The following is a 20,503-nucleotide window of genomic DNA, read 5'->3' as shown; positions in this document are numbered from 1 at the left end:
TCATTAATTACCTGCATCTCCCACGCAGCAGCAAAGGCATGCTGGATAATGAGGTAAGCAAGGCTGCAACGCACATGGGGCTTAGGTTAATGGCCCAGGTAATGACTACAGTGTTGAGTTACTCAGTCCCAAAGGTTTCTCTGTAATCCTTCTACCTCAGAGACTCACCAAAACATCTATTAAACAAGTCCATTCTGCAGTATGGAGAATAGTTTTCTGCTTTCAATTTGCAGTCAAAAACCAAAGTACCCACAGTCAAAAGACTCTGAAGTTGTTTGATCTACTTCTCTAGGCATCTAAGAGTGTTGGGTTCAGGGTGTGGGAAGTTTCAAAGGTATCAGTGCTTCACCCTCCCCTTTGGGATTCATGTGGCATGGCCTAAGTGTCTACCATATTGGTTTAGGATCAGCGGTCAGCTGGGGTCCTTCACAGGCTCACCACACCTTAATGTCCTCTGGACGGCTGGTTTCTGCCCGCTTCTCCTGAAGCTTTCTCTGGATGGATTCCAGCGTGGCTTCGACACTAGGCTTGATTGCTTTTTCTACCAGTTCTTGCTTCTTCTCCTCATCTTTCTCAAGCTGGGAACCGAAACTCTTGGGGAGTGTGTTGCTCCGCTGCCGCATCCTGGGGGTAAGGTCCTCTTCAGATATCTTCAGTTTTGACTCTAGGTAAAAAGATTTGGGGGTAGAGATATATGAGAATTGATGTCTGCTAAACCCTAACTGTTTTCCTGTGGTGTCAATAATTGCTTAGCCTCACCCGTCTCTTCTTTTTCAGAGAGTATCTAATTATAATATTAGTGGAAATTCTCTGGGTATTACGTAAAACCTGAGATAATGATAATATCTTCTTGGACTTATCTGGTGTGTTTCCCTAACTCTAACTCCTAAGAAAGCTTTAGTTATTTTAGCATCCATCCTTGAGCCACACTAACCTGTTTGCTGTTCTCAGAATGTGACAGGTGTCTTCCTATGCTTGTTCCCTTAGTCTTTAAAGGTATTTATGAATCAGCTGCCCAACTTCTGGCCAACTTTCCCTGTATGACTTATATACCTTATTTTTAAATTATGTTCACTTTGGATTCTACTTAGTTGTTTCTATGATTCTATCCCCTAAAAGACAGCAAGCTCTTTGAGGGACAGGGACCAAGCAGTTTTTGGAATTTTCTCTGTATCTCTATGTCTTCTCCTCTTCTAACACCAAGCAAATGGAGCCTTGGATTAAACAGGTATTTAGGAAGTACTGAGTTGAAACCATCATCCTTCTGTTAGTGATTTAGGGAACTGTAGAGATGCTGTAGAATTTCATCTTACTTGATCTGAGTTACCCTGCAACTGAGACCAGGGGAAGGCATGGGCTGGGGTAGGTGGATGGTCACTCTGACAAGCTGAGAGCACTAAGAAGAATGTTAAAGGAATCCTTCTTTTCTGGAATATTTTAACAGTGGCCCTTGGTGTAGGGTGAGATGATGGATTTTGCACCTGGCTTACTGTAGAGAAACTGTGCCACAGGTCCAGAACTTTACCTACCTTTAAGCTGTTTCCGGAATCTGGCAAGGTCATTTGTCCATTTCAGGACCTCTGGATTGGCTGCTTTGTCACTGTGGGAAGGCTGAGAAAGGGAAGTCTAGAGTAAATATTTTGGAACTGGGGCAGGAAAGAGAAGTGTTTAATGATCATTTTCATTTTAAACAGGAGGAAAAAGTTGAGTCTCAGCTATCTGAATAGAAATGAACCATGATTAATTAGAGCAAACTTCACAGGTGTAATTCCAGTCCCAGGGTGGTAAAAACAGTTAAGTGCTTGACTACTAGCTGAAAGGTTGGCAGTTCAAACCCACCCAGAATCACCTCAGAAGACAGGCCTGGCAATTTACTTCCGAAAGGTGAGAGCCTTGAAAACCCTATGGAACAGTTCTACTCTGCACACATGGGGTTGCCATGAGTCAGAATTGACTGGATGGCAATTAACAAAAAACAACACTTCATAGCTAGCTAGTTTTGAAACTTTTAAAGAATTCCTCAGAGGCAAAATGCCGGGTTTTATAACCATGTTCTACTGTCAGGTTATCTGTGGAGTCTTTTTGATTATTTGTAGGGCTGAACTTGTAAAGCTAACTGAGTGGAAAGCAGAGGGATATGTTTTACACTGCAGTCACCATGAAAAACGTCTTTCTGCCACTCTTCTAAGGATAGAGCTGAAGGTAGCATGAGGTCAGTACTAACGACATTTTAGAAGAAGATAATCTTAATTAAGTTTTAACCAAACAGAAGGCTTTATTCAATGATCTTTCTCACTCTAGCTCACTGATAAATTTACATGGACTAAAACTTTCACTTTATTCATGAAGATTAACTCATAGAAGAAAAATGCTGATACATGTTTGGGATTTATCAGAGCTTACTACTTAATTTTTACTGCCTTTTTGTTTTGAAATTCCCTAGTGATTTCCCATACCCTGGCTGGTGACCTTTCATAATTTCTCTGTACTGTTGACACACCTGCGTGTCAGGGGAGAGGAGGGGGTGAGGAAAACTCTGTGAGGAAACACTTACTCTGTACTTCCTCTCTTCTTCAAATCTTTCTTCAAACTTTCTAATCTTCTTTTTAAGGCTCTGAATCCTCCGCGTGAGCTGAGCAGGTGTCAGGTCTTCTTGCTCATCATCGTAGGACCCCAGAGAGGAGCTCCGTCGCCTATGAGGGGCATGACTTGGGTCAGCTTCCCCATGAGCTGTCAATGCCTACTGACGTGGCTCTTGGGGATGTGAGATGCCATGTAGTAGGAAGGAGGGGAGTCAAAACGGTCTACATCCTCTTGAATAAGAGAAAGTTGACTAATTTTTAAAATCTGAATTTTAAAACTTAAAATTAATTTTGTGACTTTGAACTCTGTATTTCCCACCCATTAAATAGAACTAGCCTTTTGTAGCTCACTATTTTTTTTTTATTACAATTAGCGAAGGTCTGATAGGGTGCTCTGAAATGTGTGCCACAAGACCTAAAAGTTATATTTGAGAGAGCCTTGGAAAGAGGTGCTAATGGAAATTCTATATATGATGTTGCTGTTAGGCCATAGTTCAGCGGAAAAACACCACCACAACCTGTCAAATAGGATAGAGAACGTTCCTCCACAGACTGACACTTAAATGAAAAAAAGAAATTCCTAGTCACAGCACCATTCCTACTCTTTCTAACATAGTGGGATCGTGCCTTTCAGGAACACGAAGGAACACACCTCATGAAAGAATGGGCATTTGGTGGAGACGGAGGCACTTCTGTGTCATCCAAGTACTGCCTACTCTGCCCATAAGCGTAGAACCGCGGAGAGAGCATGGGGTCGCTGTCTTCATCCAGAAGCTGACGAATCAGGCGCCCCGCCTGCGGGGAGAGGCGGGCTTCGTCAGAGTCTACGCTCTCCCGCTGCCATGTGGAGAAAGTAGGGACGGGTTCTGGAAAACAGTGGTGGTTAGAGGTCACAATTGCTCGTTAAAGCACAACTGTTTCCCAAGTTTTCTGAATGCTTTCAGAGGCTGCCCGTTGGTTTCTCATTTTAAATTTAAGGTCCAGGCTAGGGACACTATGCCTCAATGTAAATCACCAATATATCTGACAGTCATCATATATCTTTCTATCTTCGTTCTCATTTGCCCTCCAGGGAAAAGCTGCAAGGGCTGCCCTGAAGAATAGCCTTGAAAAAGGAGAGCTAAAAGTGTAAGCTTCCAACGCTTCCAACAGGGCTTTAACACAGACTTCTCCATGTGAGGCCACTACTGAAAAGAAAAGCAAGTGAGGCAGGGAAGGAGATATCACCACTACATCCTGCATTGAAATGACTAACGGATCAAGCTAAGAAATCGTATTAATCTTATGAGTGCCTATCTCTTTATGAGTTCGCAACTTCCGTTTAGGTCATTCTGTAAGCTGGTTTGCGTGCTTCTGCTTAGTGCCTTGGGATTAGCACATTTAAGATGCATGCTTTGAACTTGAAACTTCAGAAACTGCTCAACACTGTAGTCAAAGTAAGATGAGTCTATACATTAGTCAAAAAAAAAAATTAAAAAGATAGCCTTACAAAGGACAAATCTGTACAAATTAGTTTAGACAAACTTTAAAGAATAAAACATACACGTCACAAAATTCTGATGTGTCATTTGGGGAGAGAAGAGGTGATATTTGCATTTACTACAAGATCCAATATATTCCTTTCCTCATAAAAACAAATAAAATTCTAGGTAACAGAATTTAATGATAGATCTCAAATGATATAGGGAATATGGTTTGTAATACCCTCTGCATAAAATAAACGTGCTTTACATTTACTTGTGGATGGTCACGATTTATGCCAGATTGGAGTTTGGTCATGATCTTCAATTTTGGAACTCCTGGAGTCTGACTCATGAACAGTTGCTCCTTTAGCTATCAAACTATAAAATTTACAAAATTATCTGAGAATAAGTGCTTACTCAGCATTTTATGTAAAAAGACCTTATTATAATTGTAGACCATTAGAGCCAGGTGAAACTTGGTGATCATCTAATCTAGTGATTCTCAACCCTGGCTGTACATTAGAATCATGCAGGGGGATTTAAATAACTACAAATACACAGGTTCTCATCCCACCCAACTGAACAGTATTTATGTGAGGGCACAGATATGCCACCCTCCAACCTCTCCTCTGCCCCCACACACATAAACACACATTTTAAAAAGCTGCCCAGGTGATTTTAATGTGCAGCCAGGTTTGAGAACCACTATTCCAATCCAGTAGATTATAGATAAGGAAACTAAAACCCAAGAACGTTTAGAGATTTGTCTAAGAATAAACACCTAATCAATGACGACAGTTGGAACTGGAGACTAAATCTCCTGACTTCCATGTCAGTGCTTCAATTCAATGCTCCAAGAACTCCAACAACAACGACTGTGTACAGTTTCTGAAGATGCCCCAAGTGTCACAGGAGACATAAGCATATACATTGAAAAAGATTAAACTCATGTGGAATGAGGTCCATAGATTTTCAAATTTTAAAGAAAACTAAATTACCTGGGAACAAAGACAATGACATATTTGGAAAACTGAAAGCAGTGTTAAAAACAAATTCTTATCAATTGAGACTCCAAAATTAACGGAGAATGTTGGTAGATATATTTGGCCAAAGCTGGAGATGAACCAGTGTCTCATTATTTGTACTAACACTACTGGCCTGCTCCACTTAAGTAGCAGGTTTCAGATATGAGCAGCATGAAACTGCAAACATAAAACTGGTGCAAACATAGAGGAGTAAAAAATGGTTTGAGAGATGAAGGAAAGGAAGGGTAAAGAGAAAGTAATCCCTAGAAAAATAGAAAAATTAAAAAAAAAAGTGCTAGGTTTCAGAAAATGGAACTAATAAACTGACCAGATTGCATCTTCTATTTCATATTTCCAAGAATAGCAGTAATTTTCTACAGGGACTAAAATTAATCAAGCCAGGACAGGAAAAGGGTTAAGATGGCTTAAACAGGGTGGCACATGAGCAAAACAACCAGGGGGATGGGCAAGAAGGTTTACTGAGGACAGAGGGCATCAGGAAAACAAAGTCTGATGTTGATATTGGCATACGGCTGTGCTGGCTAGTTTGACATTTTTATTCATCAAAAACTCATTTGACAAGGTGTTACTTTAGTCCAGAAGCTCTTTGTCTAGCAGAATATCTCTTAAAAATGTCACAATTAATCTCTAATTCAAGTTTTTAATCATGTGGTTTCTGTGTACAAAAAATTTTGCAAAAAGAATATGTTTGCGTGCCTGTGCCCATTAAGCAAACACAAATTATAATCTTGAATTAACTAAGGAACTAATTATGGTAATGTGATGCTTTGTGGCTGACACGGGGCCATCTGTAGGTTTTCCTTTCTGTTAACATAGCTGTATTTTTGTATTTTCTTGGCCAAGCGCTTCACTAACAGAAAGACCAAATGCATTGTGTTCCTAGTGTCACCACTGGTATACATGAAGTGCACGGCTGAATAAATTGTAGATAATGGGTGGCATTTTCTCATAAGGAGGCCTGGTGGTGCAGTGGTTAAGAGCTCAGCTGCTAGCCAAAAAGTCAGCAGTTCGAATCTACCACCCACTCCTTGGAAACCCTATGGAGCAATTCTACTCAGTCCTATAGGGTCGCTATGAGTTGGAATCAACTCAATGGCAACGAGTTTGGGTTTTTTTTGGTTATTTTCTCTTAAAGCATACTTAAAAATGAGAGATGTAAAGCCATCATTAATTTCAACTTTACCAAAATAAAAAGGAATCTGCATGTAGAAGAGAAGCGAAAGGTTTCTCTCCTATGCAACATGACATGCTTATATGATTTCTCCTTTTTTTTCTTTTTATTCTATACAGTCTTGCAATTGAAGGCTTAATCCAAGAGTTATAAAATTGTATGCAATACATAGTTCAATATAACTAAAGAACCAATAAAATCAACTCCTTGCCAGTTTTAGTTTGAAATGATCTAATATCACAAGCCTATCTCATGTTTTGGCACTTGACTAGAAAAACAAGAACAAAACAAGAACTATATAGGACACGTGACAGCATGTCCTAGTGCATTACCTGTAAAGAGAGCCAGTTTTTGTATTCACTGTATTCAGTGTATCCACTGACCACTCCCAATTGCTGGTTTGGGAAATATTTTCTATTTTAACCAGTAATTCTAGAGCAATGCAACAGACGAGGATATTGTAAGAAAATTATTCAAAGGGACAAGAGAACAGATTTGAATGTTCAAAATGAATTTTCATCTAAAAGCACCATATATCTAGACCAGAATTCCAGTACAGCGATTTTGATTTTAGCCCCGTGTCTTGTGACAAATAATTCTGTGTATACGTATGGCATGTATTCCTATTAAAAATTAATCCACCCAGGTCATTTGACATCACAGCAGGTCAGAAACAACAGATAAAACCTGTATGCTTGCTACCTAATAAGAAAGAATAGGTCCCAGGGGAGTTCCAATTCACACACTATATACACGTGGAAATAAAAGAAAATCACGGTAGGGAGAGGGCAGTAACTCTGCGTAATGCTAATGTGCTCATTGGGACTTAGCTATCCTCTATTTAGCTAGTTGTGTCTGTTTACTACACAAAACTGGCTACTCCGATGATTTATTTCTAAGAAATCTGCAGAAAATTAAGACAGCTGATGTTTTCCACATTTCATTTCCAACTATATATTATTTAGAGCCATTACTACTTGACATGATGTCATAACCATCTTTCAAGGAGGCCACTCAGGAGTGCTAGGAGGTATTTGCACATCCGGAAAGAAAGATGTAAGCCCCATGAGGGAGGGTCTTTACTGGGGAGAAAAACTGGGGAAGCTTTTTTATAAAAATTTCCTTAGCGCTCCAAAATTTAACCTCAGAACCTATTAAATTGTTCAAGTAGTCCTGCAAACTATCAGAGTTTAGAAGGAATCTTAGCAGTCAGCTTTATCAATCGACAATCTAATCCTTAAATTTCATATATCAGCTTTGCCTCATTTGCAAATTTAATAAGCAGGCCCTCAATAGCTTCATTTAAATCATTAATAAATACGTAGAACAGGATAGGGCTGAGGACCTTATCTAATAACAACATCCTCTTTAGAGCTGACTTTGATCCATTTATCTGCACATTTAAGTGCAGCTGCTCCATCAGTTACTAATTCATTCCCCTACCTGACCATCTTCTATCCCTTCCACATCTCTGACAAGCCTATCAAGTCAATGTCAAAGGCCCAGCTCAGGTCTTTTCAGATACACCATTTCCCTAATATAGAGTCTGGTAACACCATCAAAGAAAGAAGGGAGCTTGGTGTGAATCGATTGTTGTTGTCAGGTGCCCCTGAGTTCATTTTCAAATCATAGTGACCACCCCATGTCATAGAGCAGAACTGCCCCACAGAGTTTTCTAGCCTATAATCTTCACGAGAGCACATTGCCAGGTCTTTTTTTCTGTGGAGCCGCTGGATTGGTTTGATCTGCCAACCTTCCAATTAGCAGCTGAGTGCTTAACCATTGCGTACCTTGCGGATTGATTCAAAACTCGAGCCTAAGTGTTGAGTCAATTCTGACTCACTGCGATCCTACAGGACAGAGGGAAATTGTTCCATGGGGTTTCCAAGGCTGTGATCTTTAGAGAAACCGACTGCCACATCTTTCTCTCTCAGAGCGGCTGGTGGGTTTGAACCACCAACCTTTTGGTTAGCAGCTGAACTCTTAACCACTGTACTACCAAGGCTCCTTGTGAATTGATTAGTCCTTAGTAAATCCATGGAGCCTCAATAGACAGGCCTGGTGATCTGCTTCTGAAAGGCCATAGTCTTGAAAACCCTATGGAGCAGTTCTATTCTGTATACACGGGGTCACCATGAGTCAGAATCGACTCAATGGCAACCAACAACAATAAAATCTGTGGAGGACCTAGTAATTACTGATTCCTCTTCTGTGTGTTCAAAGCCACCCAACATTACTAGGTGGAGTTGGGCCTTGGTTTTAAAGAAGGCAAACTTAGGCTGATTTCTCCTGAAACTATACTTGGAAATATTTTATGGAAGATAACAACCACCACCAATCACATAGTACCCACTATATACCAGGCACTGCACTGAGCACTTTATAGGATACTAGCTCATTTAATCCTCATAACAAATTTACTGTTATGTCTATTATCTACTGCTGTTATCCCTATTTAAAGATGGGAAAATTGAGGCAGAAACTGAGAGTAAGGTTTACTAACTTGTCCACAAAGCTGGTAAGTAGCAGAGCCAGAACTGGAATCCAGAGAGTCTGGTTCTTAACCACTATGTTCCACTGCCCAGAATGCTATATCTCTGGCATTGCAAAAACATAACTTGGAAAGTGAAAATAAATATATAATAAAAAATGGCAACTGGGAGCAGGAACCAAATGATCAGAACAGATCTTGAAATGCATCCATGTAGATTTTTTAGCTATGCAAGTTCATTGACAAATGCAAATGTAGTAACTGGCAAAAAAAAAAAAAAAAGTCAAAGCAAGCTACTTTATAAATTATATGAATAATACAATTCACATTTCCAAAGCTATTGATATGCAATGTTTTTTTCTCCTAATAAACTTTTTTATTCCATCTACTTTCCCAATACAAAATAAAATTGTTGGTTTCTTGATATTAATTATTTATCTGGGAGGACATTCTTTACATTGAGTAATAAAATTGTTTTAAGGAGACTGTAAATTGACTTTTGATTCTCTAGAGAGAATTTTTCAGCTTTATATTAGCCTCTTTAAGTGTACTGGAAGAAACTATAAATTTATCATAAGCCAAAATAAAAATAATTAAACTGAGCTCATTTCAGGAGGAAGAAGAATTTACCCCAGCCTTTACTATATATAATGTGGGTAACATACATCTGACTAAAAAAGTCTTCATTTTTATCTAGAGCTTTATGTTAATTAATTATATGGGTATCTAACAACAACTTCATATTTTTGAAACCCAATTATAGCATTTATTTTGGTTACTGTTTTTTTCTTTTATCTGGGTAACAGTGACAACTGTGGGTCTTTTCTAGCTGTTTTGTTTTTAATGTATGATAAATGACTGACAACAAACGTGATTATTTCAAAGTGCACAAAACAAGAACACAAAAGACCAACCCAGGAATGTAACAGTCAAATTAAAAATAAACAAAAACCATACTTTCTTTGCACAATGGATTGTGAGAAGGGAAGATCTGACAAGATTTCAGATAGACTGCTTAATTATATGAAGAGAGCTTGAACACATTTCTTAAACTGCAAGGAAGGAGAACTAGAATAAAAAACTGTTCTCACTCACTAACGCCCTGTATGTGAGGTGCACAATGGAGTTACTTTTTTTCATCTTGTGGTCTTTTTAGCTCACTTGTGGTTCCTCATTTAAGATCATTAACATAACCAGTACTCTAGTTAAAAAAAAAAGGGAGGGATATAAGACAAGGAAAAACTCAGGAGATGATAAGGAATAATATTTAATAGTTGTGATTCTCTGCTAGTCACTGTGTTAAGTCATGCTAACGTACTGAAATCAGGAACACAATTTCTCTCTCTTTGTAGCCTTCAAATGTACATACTGTCTGTCACACACGAACTGCATGGCAGTCTGTAGAGGCAGATCGGCATTTATTTTGGATATGCATCAATATACACGTTTGGATGCAGACACATGGATAATGAAAGCACAAGCAGCTTGATGACTGCTTCCTGACATACAGTTTCAACAAGATAAGGACACCTTTTTTTTCTCCAACAGTGTATTTACAACGTTTTCACCAAGAATCTCTAGAAAAAACCTAAAGCACTGTATCATAGGTTTTCAAATAAGGGGCACTTTTATTCCATGTTCTCTGTGATAAACAAATCCCTAATGCTTGCTAAACTGGATTAAAAAAAAAAAAATCATCCAGTTCCATAACTCTGCTTGGTACTACTAGAAGGGAAACACACACACACCCATTGGCATTCCCAGTGAGTAAAAAAGAAAAAAAAAAAAAAAAGGACTACAAGGTGAAGCTTTGATAACAGACAAGCATTATTTTCTTTCCGAGATTGCAATTATTATTGGCAGTATTTTACATGACACATTCCTATATCAGGTAAAAGATTTTTGGCGATTTAGAAATAGTTACTTCTGCAAGCATAGCACTCACTTTCCCCCACGTGTACGTGCCCTTAGATGCCTCTCATTTACGATTATTTATCTATGTTTTTGCAATATTAAATTATCCAAGTATCGGACGACCTTACCTTCCCAGCTCTTCTCATCACACAATGCAGTCAGGTCCAACTGGGGCACTTCGGAGACAAAGCTCTCCTGCTGGTCATCAGTGTCTTGATTCCTCTGCAGCTTGGCGTCAGGTATGCTGGGATGCTCCTGAATCTTCATTGTGGAGCTCTGCAATAACAGTACAATGTCCCCAGATCTCCACTGCTCACCAAAACCCAAAAATGTCTACAGCAATTCTACTCCTGGACAAAACCTCCCAAGCCACAGCTGCTGATGCACCCAGCACAGAAATCAAAACCATGGCTTGATGTCCCCTGGATACTAGCTGGGCACTTGCATGCAAAAAGCGACTCTCCATCTGCTTTCTTTTAACTTCTCTGAGAAAGACAAGATGATTTCCTCAGGCTGCTCTTCCTGATAACTGCGGCCAGCTGACAGTTCTGATTATTATAGACTGGGGCAAGAAATAAGGGAAAGGAGTTTGTGTTGTTTCCTTAAAGGAGTATGGCTTTCCACGCTGTAAACAACAATAACACAAACCGATACTGCTGTTGCTAAGGCGGCAGTAGCAACATGGTGCCTTTCCCACGCAGGCAGACTTGGTTGCCCCTTAGGTAAACAGTCCTGCAAGGCGGCAAGCACAGGCAGTGTGTGTGCACGCTGCTCTCCCGCCAGCCCTGCAGGCTTAGATCAATTCAGTGGGGCTAGCTGCACATTCCCAGGTTGCCTGGGGTTGTTTTCTTGCTGAGTGTGGGGAGAACAGACTATTTATGGAGGAGCTCGAGGTATTAAAGCATTGTTGCGCAAATTCAAACAGAAGAGGGGTTTGGCATCTCATCTCAGCTAGCAGTAAGAAGCGGGGACTCTGGAAATGAGCCAAAATTACACAGAGAGCATGACTTTTTTTTTTTTTTCAGTGAAAAGCTCAGAGCTGGCAAGTCGGTGATGCGTAATTTATATCTTACAAATATCCAACTGTCACTTGCTTTCCTACTATTCATCTACTCTGAATATTCATTAAATACTCAGCTACCCTTAGCTTTGCTCACTGGCTCCACCTATATCAGGCTGGAACATCTGGGGGATGGGAGAACCCTCCCCCATAGGCTGATATTTTATTTAAGCAATTTTATATGTTTTTTTTTTTTTAAACAAAGCTTTGAAATGAATTCTATTACACTGAAAATCAATTTTTTTTTTAACCTTGATCTTTTGGCATCTTGTAAGCCCAACCGTTGTCACTTTTTCCTCTCACAAAATTATAAACAAGAGTGTTTACCAAAGTGTTTATATTTCTCAAGTACCACAGCTCTGTACAGAAGATTTTCTTTGAGAATAACTGGAAATCTATTCTAACAAATGTATTATCATTAAATGAAAAAACTAAAAACATCTGGAAATCAGTTTCACTAACATATGAGAAATGGCCTTATGCTGAAAATAAAACACTACTTAAGACTTCTAGCTACTTTTAACAGCTATCCAACCCATTTTGATATCATCAAGGGACTATACAAGGCTTTTACTAATATATTTCCATGAAATGACGCAAGAGGACCAGTTCCTTCCTTCTTCACTTTTGGGATAAAATGAAATACCATTAATCGGTTCATGATGAGCTACTAAAGTTAGATGGTAATGCCAAGTAAATCTGGAGCTTTAAAATGACCTTAAAAATGCTGTTTGTCTATTTGAAAAAAAAAAAAAAGATTATGCATTTATGTCACAAAAATTATTTGTCCCTTCAGCTGAATCCTAAGTGGGTTAGGATTGAACAGCCAAATCTGGTGCTCAGTTTTCTAAAAGCTACAGAGTCAATCTGTAATACAATCAATTGATGGTGTTAAAATATGCACACAGCAAATAAATATTTTCTTAATAAAGATTTACAACACTTTTTGGCATCTAGAGACACCAAAAAAAAACAGAAAACACAATACGCATAGTTTCATATTTTCAGTATGATATTTTCTTCAGGAGGAATATACATATCAAGTCATTTAAACCATAATGGAATGGAAAGGACATAGATTTTGCTTACAGGGAGACCTAGGCTTGAAGACTGATGCTGATATTTACTAGCCTGGTGCTCTGGCTGAGCTGCTCTATTTCCCTGGGCCTCCATTTCCTAATCTATAAGACGGCATCAATGATACCAATTTTGCGGGGTTGTTTTGAAGACCTGAAAGAACGTATGAAAAGCCTTTAGTATGGTGTCTGGAGCAGAAAAGCACACAAATGAAAGCGATCATGATTTTTATTATTATTAGGCACCATATGGAAACCCTGGTGGCATAGTGGTTAAGTGCTATGGCTGCTACCCACGAGGTTGGCAGTTCGAATCCACCAGGAGCTCCTCGGAAACTCTATGGGGTGGTTCAACTCTGTCCTATAGGGTCACTATGGGTCAGAATCGACTCGATGGCAGTGGGTTTTTACATGAAGGTGAGTAAAGCACTGACCCATCTTAAAATCACTAGAGAGGAGTTGGAGACAAGGCATAGAAACAACTGCAATTCAAGGTGAAAATGTGATACAACAAGGGCTGGTACAAAGGTTTATGTGCATTATGAAAAAATATTAAAGAGCCACTAACGTTCCCATCAAGCAGACTTGGTTGCACAATGGTTAAGCGCTTGGCTGCTAACCGAAAGTTTGGCATTTTGAACTTCCCTGCTGCTCTGCAGGACAAGGACCCGGCAATCTCCCCTTGTAAAGATTATAGTCTAGGAAACCCTATGGGGCACATCTACTCTGTCAAATAGGGTACCATGAGCTGAAAATCAACTTGATGGCACCTACCAACACAATACAATGTTCCCATCATGAATCGGCAACAGCAATTTTGACTTGGGGGTAAGGATGGATAAGGAAGAGTCAGTCTGAAAGGCAGAAGGGCGTGGGTCAGGGGAGCTAGAAGAGCAAGTGAAAAGACAGGCATGGCAGTGTGGTATGCTTGGCCACTTAGCAAGAGGAGTGGTTCCCGGCTGCCAGCCCTTAGGATAGAAAAGGAGGAGCTGCAGGAGATACCATTGTCAGATAAGCAGACACAGGAATGTGAAAGGCTAGCCTAAAGTTTGGGTTTTACCCTGTAGCAGATAATGGAAAGCCACTGAAGGATTCTGGCATCACAGAAACATGGACAAAATGTGTGCTTTCAAGGATGACTGGCTGGAGATGGAAATACATGATGGTGGGAAGAGCTACAGGCTAAGAGCTGTGCGCTGCCAGCAGCCTGTGTCCTTTCCTAACGCCAGTCTCTGGCTCTGCCCCCTGCTCTCCCAACCCCAGCCTCTGGCTCTGCCCCCTGCTCTCCCAACCCCAGACTCTGACTCTGCCCATACTCTCCCAACCCCAGTCTCTGGCTCTGCCCCTGCTCTCCCAACCACAGCCCCTGGCTCTGGCCCCTGCTCTCCCAACGCCAGCCTCTGGCTCTGCCCCTGCTCTCCCAACACCAGCCTCTGGCTCTGGCCCCTGCTCTCCCAACCCCAGCCCCTGGCTCTGCCCCCTGCTCTCCCAACCCCAGCCTCTGGCTCTGCCCCCTGCTCTCCCAACCCCAGCCTCTGGCTCTGCCCCCTGCTCTCTCAACCCCAGCCTCTGGCTCTGGCTCTGCCCCTGCTCTCCCGACGCCAGCCTCTGGCTCTGCCCCCTGCTCTCCAGACGCCAGCCTCTGGCTCTGCCCCCTGCTCTCCCGACGCCAGCCCCTGGCTATGCCCCCTGCTCTCCCGATGCCAGCCCCTGGCTCTGCCCCTTGCTCTCCCGACCCCAGCCTCTGGCTCTGGCCTCTGCTTTCCCGATCCCAGCCTCTGGCTCTGGCCCCTGCTCTCCCGACCCCAGCCTCTGGCTCTGGCCCCTGCTCTCTCAACCCCAGCATCTGGCTCTGGCTCTGCCCCTGCTCTCCTGACAACGCCAGCCTCTGGCTCTGCCCCCTGCTCTCCCAACGCCGGCATCTTGTTCAGTCCCCTGCGATGCCTGTTTCGCCTGCAGTGAGTGACGTGGCACAAATAAACTGAATTTACACACATACACAAACTAATTTAAAAATGTGTACTTTTAATAATTGCTACATCTGCATATCACCAATTTCAAAGTTTAAATTAGAAACATTTTTCTCTATTTTTTTTTCCTACCAAAGTGTATGGATTTATTAATTTCTTCAACAAAATTGTTTTGGTGCACCCACTCTGTGCTGGGCTCTGTATGAGACATGCAAGACCTCTGCACTCAGTGGACAGATATTTAGTGGAGAGGGGCTCCAGGGTATTCAACAGAGTTTAGACGACAGTACATCTGGGCACAATATGGCAATGGGCCACCTTGTATTCACAAATGAGCTGCCCTCCATAGTGTTCAAATGAAGCCTGGGAGTCAAAAATGTTGGAGATGGGGAAATTCTGACCCTGGGTAAAAAGCTGGAATGGATAACCTCTAAAATTCTACTTGGAGTTCCTCAGTGGTGTAAATGGTTAATGTGCTGAGCTGCTAATTGAAAGGCTGGAGGTTTGAGTCCGCCCAGAAGTACCTTGGAAGAAAGGTCTGGCAATCTACTTCCAAAAAATCAGCCATTGAAAAATCTATGCAGCACAGTTCTACTCTGACACACATGGGGTCACCATGAGTTGGAGCTGACTTGATGGCAACTGGTTAAAATTCTACTATTTAAAAAAAGAAAATCAGGTCAAAATTTTACTTGTTTATTCAAGAAACGTTTATGGGCTGCTTAATAAAAAAAAAAAATTTTATTACGTTAGGCAATGGAGATTCAAAGCAGATTCATTCAAGAAATATTTTTTGAGTACCTACCATGTGCTGGACAAATTTTTTAGATAATGGGGAAACTATACAGAAAAAAAATATAATCCCTCACCTCATGAATCTTACAGAAAAGAGAGAGTCAATGAACAAAAATATAAGATGTCAGGTAGTGATAAAGATTCTGGAGAAAAATGAAGCAGCATTAAGAGGACTATTGGTGGCAGGGGCTAGGATCTGTTAAAGTACACTGGGTAGTCAGGGATACCCTCTCTGACAAGGTGACATAGGAGCAGAGAAATGAAGTGAGGAAGCAAGCCACCTTTGGGCAGGATACTCCAAGAAAAAGGAAAGCAAATGCAAAAGCCCTGAGGCATGGCCATTTTTGTATGTTTGAGGAATAGCAAAGAGGCCATTGTATCTGGAGTCCAACAGAGACCACCACATATGGGTATTTAGGATGTGCACTGTGCAAAATACAATAAAGTACCACTTACACTACAGACCAATGTTAACTTATGTGAGTTTCTGAACTCCCTGGATGATTTCTGGGGCAGTGGTGGAGAGATTCAACCTCCCTAGAAAAACCCACACTAGCTTACACAGCCATGGATGCACGTGGCACACTAGCTTACACAGCCATGGACACACCTGGCACAGAAAACACTCACCAGCACATACGGGTACCAGCTCAACTCTGTCCTGAGTGCTCTGTTCAATCCCTAAGGTTGCTCTCTCACTTGTCTGCTGCTCAGGAAGGCCTTGCTGGTCTCTGAACCTGACACAGTTGCCTCACCTGGGGTTTCAGAGTGGGCTGCTGGTGGTGAGGACCCAGGGTTATAGATGCACACAGCCAGTGCTGCTGCCCTCGTGCTCTGGGAAGCTCCCCATGGGGAAACTCTTCAGGCTCTGTAGCAACATACTAGTATAAAAACTCACTCTTCCTTCAAATACAAATTAGCACGGTCTGGGTTAGGCACCTTTCCTGGTTGTTCACACACTCTCTATAATAGTGCTTATGTTATAGCATCACAGTTGTCTACTTACTTGTCTTTTCCCCTATTAGATCATTAAGGTTAAAATGCAAAGGGTATTCCAAATGCCAATATAGTTTTGGTTTCAACTTTGTTGCTTACATGTCTTACTTCTTCAGTTAAATCAGAGAGTAAATAAATCAATTCACAGTTTCCAACTTGGATACTTGTGCTGTGATGTCACATGCCAAACTCTTATCAAAAAGCTGACACCATATGAAAAACACACTAAGTATTTGTGTATTGAAATAAACTGTTTGGCTCTTGGGTGAGACAATATGATATGGCGATAGGGAATGGGTTTTGGATTTAGATACCTGAGATTAAATAACAGTTTACTAGCTGCACGATCTTCAGTGAGTAAACCTCTTTGTACCTTTGCTTCTTTTTCTCTAATGTGGAAACAAGACTTGATAAGGTTGTTGTGAGGATTAAATGAAAAACATGTATAATCACAGCTAGCACACAGTAATCATAAAAGAAATACTATCTCCATTTGTACTCTACATCCTTTTCATATTCTCTGGTTCACTAATTTGGCAAGTGTTTACTGACCACGTACTAAGTCCTAGGGACTGGAATTATAGGAATGAACAAGATACAGGATCAAGTGGAGAAGAGAAACACTGAAGATGTTAGTGCCAAGTATCAAGCATGCATGTTATAAAAGGAAAGCAGAGAGAGCAATGGGAACAAATACTGAGAGAACTCACCCTGCTTGTGGCCTCAGGCAACATTCCACATTCAGGTCAAGGAGCCATTAACTACTAGGCTATCAGTCTAATCTTTGCTAAGGCTTGTCTCCCATCTGGCTGGGTTTGGCTTTCTCTATCCCCAGACTCAACTGGCTGCAAATATAGTTAATGAATTTTTGTTCCATCCTTTCTCCCTACCTATGCAGGATATGGGTTAAGTGTATGGATAATGAACAGCTCACTAGAATGTGGTGTACTATCAGACAGTGTACTACATAACGCAGTTCGCACAGGAAGAAACCACTCAGTGTTAATAGAAAAACCACAGGGAACCATAACATTTACTGTTTTGCCTGACAATAAAGGAAAATGCCTTTCAAGATTGGATGGAACCGGAAGTAAATCTAAACAAATAACTGATATTAAAACCAATAACAAAATCCCGAAGCTTCCGTGAGATACGGTGACGTTGAAGTATCAGGCTCATCCATTTCATCAATACTTGTTGGTGGGAATAGTTCAGAAATCTCTAGCCTTCTCGGGGCAAGTGATCGCCTGCACTTGAGATCTTGTGATAACTGTTATCAATTTCTCAGTCTTGATTGGAAAGCCTTGTCTTCTTTTCTCTCTCTCCTCTCTTTGTCCTTTCTTCTGCTTTTGAAGCAGGGTAAGAAGAAGGAAAATAGCCTTTTTGTTTATTATGAATGTCTTGTTTGTTAACAATGGTATGCTTCTAAGCTCTCCTAAGCAGTAGGCTTAGAAAGCATAAAGAATGTAAAAATATCTTGAAAGAATTTAACACTTCATGGACCTTACAATTCTGACGTAAGATGATCTTTCTCAGAAATGTAATACAGGCAGTTCCCCTGGCTACAAACATCTGACTTACATACAACCCGTAGCTATGAACCAACACAGGTAAAATATTAAAAATTAGAGGTACATACAACGGTTTGTAATATCAAATCGGTGCTACTTTGCAACATCAAAACATTATTATTACTATATTATTACGTTAAAGATGTTCTAGTGTATCTCGAAGTGTTTCTTTAATCTTTTTATGCATAGGAAGGTACACTATATAATACATATTAAGACAAACATCTGACTGACGTTAGGCACCTAACCGTTCTTCTGACTTACGTACATATTCGACAGACAGACTTAGGAACGGAACTCCTTCGTAATCCAGCAACTGCCTGTACCTTCCGATTTAGCTCATAATTCTTACTTGTTTTGATTTCTTGACAAAGAGGTTCATTATAATATTATAGATTTAATATTCTGGATATCATATGGAAGCATAAAATATTTCACAACAGAAAATAACTTGGAAGAAATTAAAGCTTAAGGTATAAACTCCACTGTAATCAGAACTTCGAAAAATCTGTACCCTATAATGATATCTTTTAGAATCTAGAAATTGCTAATTTTAAAAATGACCTCTTTTGGCTACATCTAGGTGTTCACTGAGTTGAAAACAACCAAAAATATTCAGGGAGCGTGTATCTAATTTTTTATAGACCAAACTGGAAGATTACTTAAAATGTCAGCCTTCTCAAAACCTACTTGAAGAAATCCTACTTTAATTTTTGGCATTTTGAAGTGACTCTTTTTTATTGTCTGAGTTTCACCAATTTCTAATCCAAACCAAACATAACAAACTTAGATGCAATAGAAATGAGTAAACTCCACTGACCAATGCCCATGTGAGATCTCAGCAGACTCTCTGTTTGGGTAAGATCAATTGCACAATTCAGGAAGAGTAAAAGGACATTCGACAAAGAGATAAGCCCATGCTCACTTTTCAACACATTCATTCAAACAAAACATATTTAAGCCTGAAAATTGATTATTTAAAAAATAAAGTCACAGCTGTGCCTCTATTTGCCTTTGAGAAGCAGACTCTAAGATAAGTCTCTGCCTGTATGTCCCATAGGGAGCATCTCTGAGGTTGAAGGTTAATGTTCCTAACTCTAAAAGAAATACTAGCCAAAAAAAAAAAAAAAAAGAAAGGAAATAGCTGTCCTTTTTGTGTTACCCTATAGGAATCTGAGAGTTTCCAAGGAGAATTTGAAAGAACAATATCAACGAGGAGGGATCTGTCTTAATGGAAAATGAAACTGGGAACATTAGCATATCCACTCATGCTGGGTGTGTAAATTTTGGGATCGCAATCTGATGCTACAGGAGACTTGAAATAACATATTGGTAAAATATTAATTCTAGAAATTCTAAGAGGGGTGACCAAAGCCTAGAGTTATTTTTCATCTCTGAAATTTAGGGATTATTGCTGTATCACCAAAAAACCAGATTAACTATTTGGGTTGTATAATAAGTTCTTGAACCTGCCACATATATTCAAAATTAAGAATTGACGACACACTGGAAACTGGGGAGAGAGATTTAAAAATGGAAAACAGACCTTTTCACAGTCCTTCACTAAGAATGCTGCTGTTGTTGTTAGATGCCCTTGAGTCAGTTTCGACTCACAACAACCCTACGTACGTACAACAGAACAAAATGCTGCCTGGGTAATAAACTATACTTCTTTCAGTGAAAGAAACATATGCCTTCATGAGTGGGAAACAATCCTGATCTTCTTGTAGAGTGGTATCTTTTTTTCCCTTTGGTGCAGTTGTGAAAGAAAGGTAACATGGAGGGCTTAGTCTAGATTTTAACTCATAGTCTAATTTTATCTCCTAACTGAAATTGTTATGATGACCATGATTATTAATAATGAATGCTTAATGAGTGGCAACAGTAGGCTAGGTGCTATTGGTAGCTGCACAGGGGTGACACATATAAGAATAGGACCTGGCACATGGAGGAAGGGTTTTAGATTCTTTCCCCATGATTCACCCACTGCTATGGGAGCTGTCAACAAAAATATCAAGGCAAATTTAGTTTGGTGTGAATTTAGTTTAGGTACCACTTGGAATTTATGAGTTAATGTTATGAAATCCATCACAAAGGTTGCTCTATACCCTTTTATCTCATAAAGGATAACAGACATCAAAGTGAAGAATTGAGAAGACCTCTCCAGGAGGCTGGCAAAACAATTTCCTTTAAAATCACATTCAATGGCATGATGAGTAGGTGCTCGCTGTGAGCAGAGGGAAATGGCAGAGAAAAGATGAAAACAGGAGAAAAAAAATACTATCATGGTGAAACTGTGCTCTTAAGAAAGATACCCAGCGACAAGGAAAGAATGTCAGCTTGTTGTCTGAATCTCAAAGAGGGAAGC

General features: G+C 40.3%; 1 protein-coding gene across 11 annotated transcripts in view; it reads right to left on the bottom strand.

Moving 5' to 3' along the window:
• The window catches only part of FAM13A (family with sequence similarity 13 member A), a 363,829-nt gene that overhangs the window by 30,103 nt on the left and 313,223 nt on the right, over positions 1 to 20,503 (bottom strand). For all 11 annotated transcript variants that reach the window (XM_064285550.1, XM_064285551.1, XM_064285552.1 and 8 more), the window contains 5 exons: positions 10,796 to 10,943; positions 3,235 to 3,448; positions 2,555 to 2,693; positions 1,530 to 1,611; positions 444 to 664 (listed from right to left, as the gene is read on the bottom strand). In XM_064285550.1, the coding sequence (XP_064141620.1) occupies positions 444 to 664; positions 1,530 to 1,611; positions 2,555 to 2,693; positions 3,235 to 3,448; positions 10,796 to 10,943 (804 nt within the window). The remainder of the gene's footprint in view (positions 1 to 443; positions 665 to 1,529; positions 1,612 to 2,554; positions 2,694 to 3,234; positions 3,449 to 10,795; positions 10,944 to 20,503) is intronic.

This window comes from Loxodonta africana, chromosome 5 (assembly GCF_030014295.1).
Source record: "Loxodonta africana isolate mLoxAfr1 chromosome 5, mLoxAfr1.hap2, whole genome shotgun sequence".
In the NCBI taxonomy this organism is placed as follows: Eukaryota; Metazoa; Chordata; class Mammalia; order Proboscidea; family Elephantidae; genus Loxodonta; species Loxodonta africana.
This window is presented reverse-complemented; position numbering and strand designations above follow the sequence as displayed.